Source organism: Meleagris gallopavo, unplaced genomic scaffold, assembly GCF_000146605.3.
Source record: "Meleagris gallopavo isolate NT-WF06-2002-E0010 breed Aviagen turkey brand Nicholas breeding stock unplaced genomic scaffold, Turkey_5.1 ChrUn_random_7180001848437, whole genome shotgun sequence".
NCBI classification, from domain to species: domain Eukaryota; kingdom Metazoa; phylum Chordata; class Aves; order Galliformes; family Phasianidae; genus Meleagris; species Meleagris gallopavo.
The window spans coordinates 1-2,793 of NW_011115881.1; the positions used below are offsets into that span (position 1 = coordinate 1).

Genomic DNA, 2,793 nt, shown 5'->3' on the forward strand with positions numbered 1-2,793 from the left:
CCATCCCACCACCACCTCCATCCCACCCCATACCCCAAATCCTACCCATCCCACCACCACCTCCACCCCACTGTAAAGGTCCATCCCTACTCTTCCTACCTCGCCGTGGAGGACCTCCCTACATCCACCCCATCATCACCACCTGACGCCCCCCTCCCCCCAAATCCTGAGGGTGGACCCCATGGCTGCCCCCAAAACCCTACTTGATGCTGATGGCAAATTCTCCCGTGTCCTTCACCCGCTGCCGCACCAGGAACGTGCCATCAGAGCGGGGTGTCAGGATCTGTTCCGCTTCCCCCCTTTCCATGGGGCCGGCGTACCTGGGGTGGGGAAGGGTGGGGTTCTGAGACCCCCAAATCGGCACCCCGTTGTTGTTATGGGGTGATCTGGGGGGGCTATGAGGTAACCTTGGTATCGGATCTAGGGGGCTCCGGGGAAGGATGGGGACAACAGGGGAGATGGGGTGACTCTGGTGACTTCAGGAGGGCTGGAGGCAACAGGGTGACCCCAAAAAGGATGAGGTGAAAGATTCATTGGGTACCAGTGGCTATGGGGTGTTCCTGGGTGAGGATTTGGGTGAGGGGCGGTGTCTATGGAGGCCTTAAAAGACAATTTGGGGTTTCTCGTGGGATTTGAGGGTATCCAGGGGTGGATTCAGGGGACCCCAGCACTGACCAGAGGTAGACAGAGAGATCCGGCATCGGTGCCTGTGGGGCAGAGGCAGAGATGGGGATCAAGGGGGGCAGAGGGCGACTTCCCCAAAGCCCCCCGTATCCCACAGACACCCCCATATCCCACAGACACCCCTACATCCCAAGAAACATCCAACATATGGGGGACGTCCCCACCGTGCCCAGCCTTTGGAGCTCCTGGAGACGTTGTAGGGTATCTCAGGGGGTTTTGGGGTCCCTGTACTCACACAGATGAAGGGTCTGACAGCAGCACAGGGGAACCAGCCGGTCTCACCATTGACCACGTTCCTGCCCTGCAGACAAAGCCCCACATGGAGATCCATCCTCAGTTCGGCTGTAGGAACCCGTCCCCACTTTGGGGTCTGTCCTGACACAGCCATGGAGACCCATCTTCGTCACGGCCATAAAGGATCCGTCCCCACATTGGAGATCCGTCCCTACAATGGCCATAGGGGATCTGTCTTCAACTTGGGGTCCAACCTGACGTGGCCATGGGGGTCCAGCCCTACCATGCCTTATAGGGGATCTGTCCCCACTATGGGGTCCAACCTGACACGGCCACGGAGAACCATCTTCGTCATGGCCATAAAGGATCTGCCCCCACGTCGGAGGCCCGTCCCTATCATGCCTTATAGGGGATCTGTCCCCACTTTGAGGTCCAACCTGACACGGCCACGGGGATCTACCCCTATGATGGCCATAGGGGTCCTGTCCCCATTTTGGGGTCCGTCCTGACACAACCTGAGGGGATCAGTCCCCGTAGCGGTGGTCCGCCACCATGGAGGGGTGTCTCCCACGGAGGACCCCCTCCCATCCCCACGCGGGTGCCCATCCCCACCCCGTTGACCCCCCACCTGCCACCACAGCTGCTCCACCTCCGCCACCATTGCCTCCACGACGTCCCCAGGGCTGAGACGTAGGGCAGGACCCACATTTCCCGGCGGTGGGGGCACCCCGCTGTAGTGCTGGCTCGCCTCCATCTTGGGCAACCCTACAGGAATGAGGAGACGTGATACGGGGCGGTGCAAACCCACGGGCACGGACACCCCAAAAGGCGTGGACCCATAAATCTAAGACCCCCAGGCTGTGCTCACCCAGGTCTGCAGGCTTGTTTTCATGCCCCGGGCGCTGGGATTTCATCTGGGGGACCAACAGAACCCCATTGAGATCCAAGGAGGTGATGGCACCACCGGGACCTCCCAGATTTGGTGCCTTTTTCACCCGTTTCACCGTTACCTTCCTGTTGCCAGAGCTCGGATCTGAGGCAGAAGAGGAATGGCTCATTAGTCGGGAGGCAATTAACACTCGCCCCAATTAATTTCTCATGCTACTTATGCTCCCTCGGGGGTGGCAGCCCTCCTTAGGGCATTCCACAACTCCCGGGGACACCTGGGTGCCCGTATCACCCTATTCCCCACCCCACGCCCCCCCCATTCCCCACCCCACGACACCCCACCCCCCCACCCCACATCACCCCACTCCTCCCAACCCCACAACTCATCTCACCGGCTCCGCAGGTCCCCATCCTCCCCAAACACTCCTTGTGTGCAGGAGCCCGGCAGCGGTTGCAGCGGTATCCCTGGTAGAACGTTCCTCTGCGGGGGGACAGCGGGACGTTTGGGGTCAGCGGGGTGCGGGGGGACACGGGGGCACCGTCAGCAGATGGGGACAACCCTTGGCCTATATGGGACTCAACCCATTCTTGACTTACTCCATTAACTTCGGCCTCACCCCAATCCTAAACCCCCCAAACTTCACCCTAAGTGAAGACCCCCAGTCTTCACCCTAAACCTTGACTACCCCCAAACTCCCCCCAATCTTTAACCCCTTCCCAATTTCACCCCAATCCTAAACCCATCCAAAGTCCACCCCAATCCTAACCCTCCCCCAATCTTCAATCCCTGACCCCCCTCAATTTCACCCCAATCCTAAGCCCCTCCAAACTCCACCCCAATCCTAAACCCACCCAACCTTCACCCCGATCTTTGAGCCCCCCCAAACTCCACCCCAATCCTAAACCCACCCAACCTTCACCCCGATCTTTGAGCCCCCCCAAACTCCACCCCAATCCTAAACCCACCCAAACTCCACCCTGATCTTT

General features: G+C 59.7%; 1 protein-coding gene across 1 annotated transcript in view; it reads right to left on the reverse strand.

Moving 5' to 3' along the window:
• Positions 1-57: 57 nt before the first annotated feature.
• LOC104915730 (proto-oncogene vav-like) overlaps positions 58-2,793 on the reverse strand; it is a 4,783-nt gene continuing 2,047 nt past the window's right edge. Inside the window, exons 4-10 of the mRNA XM_010726657.3 lie at positions 2,199-2,287; positions 1,929-1,951; positions 1,787-1,832; positions 1,547-1,683; positions 920-985; positions 676-707; positions 58-320 (exon numbers count right to left, since the gene is read on the reverse strand). Of these exons, the coding sequence (XP_010724959.2) occupies positions 200-320; positions 676-707; positions 920-985; positions 1,547-1,683; positions 1,787-1,832; positions 1,929-1,951; positions 2,199-2,287 (514 nt within the window). The 3' untranslated portion in view covers positions 58-199. The remainder of the gene's footprint in view (positions 321-675; positions 708-919; positions 986-1,546; positions 1,684-1,786; positions 1,833-1,928; positions 1,952-2,198; positions 2,288-2,793) is intronic.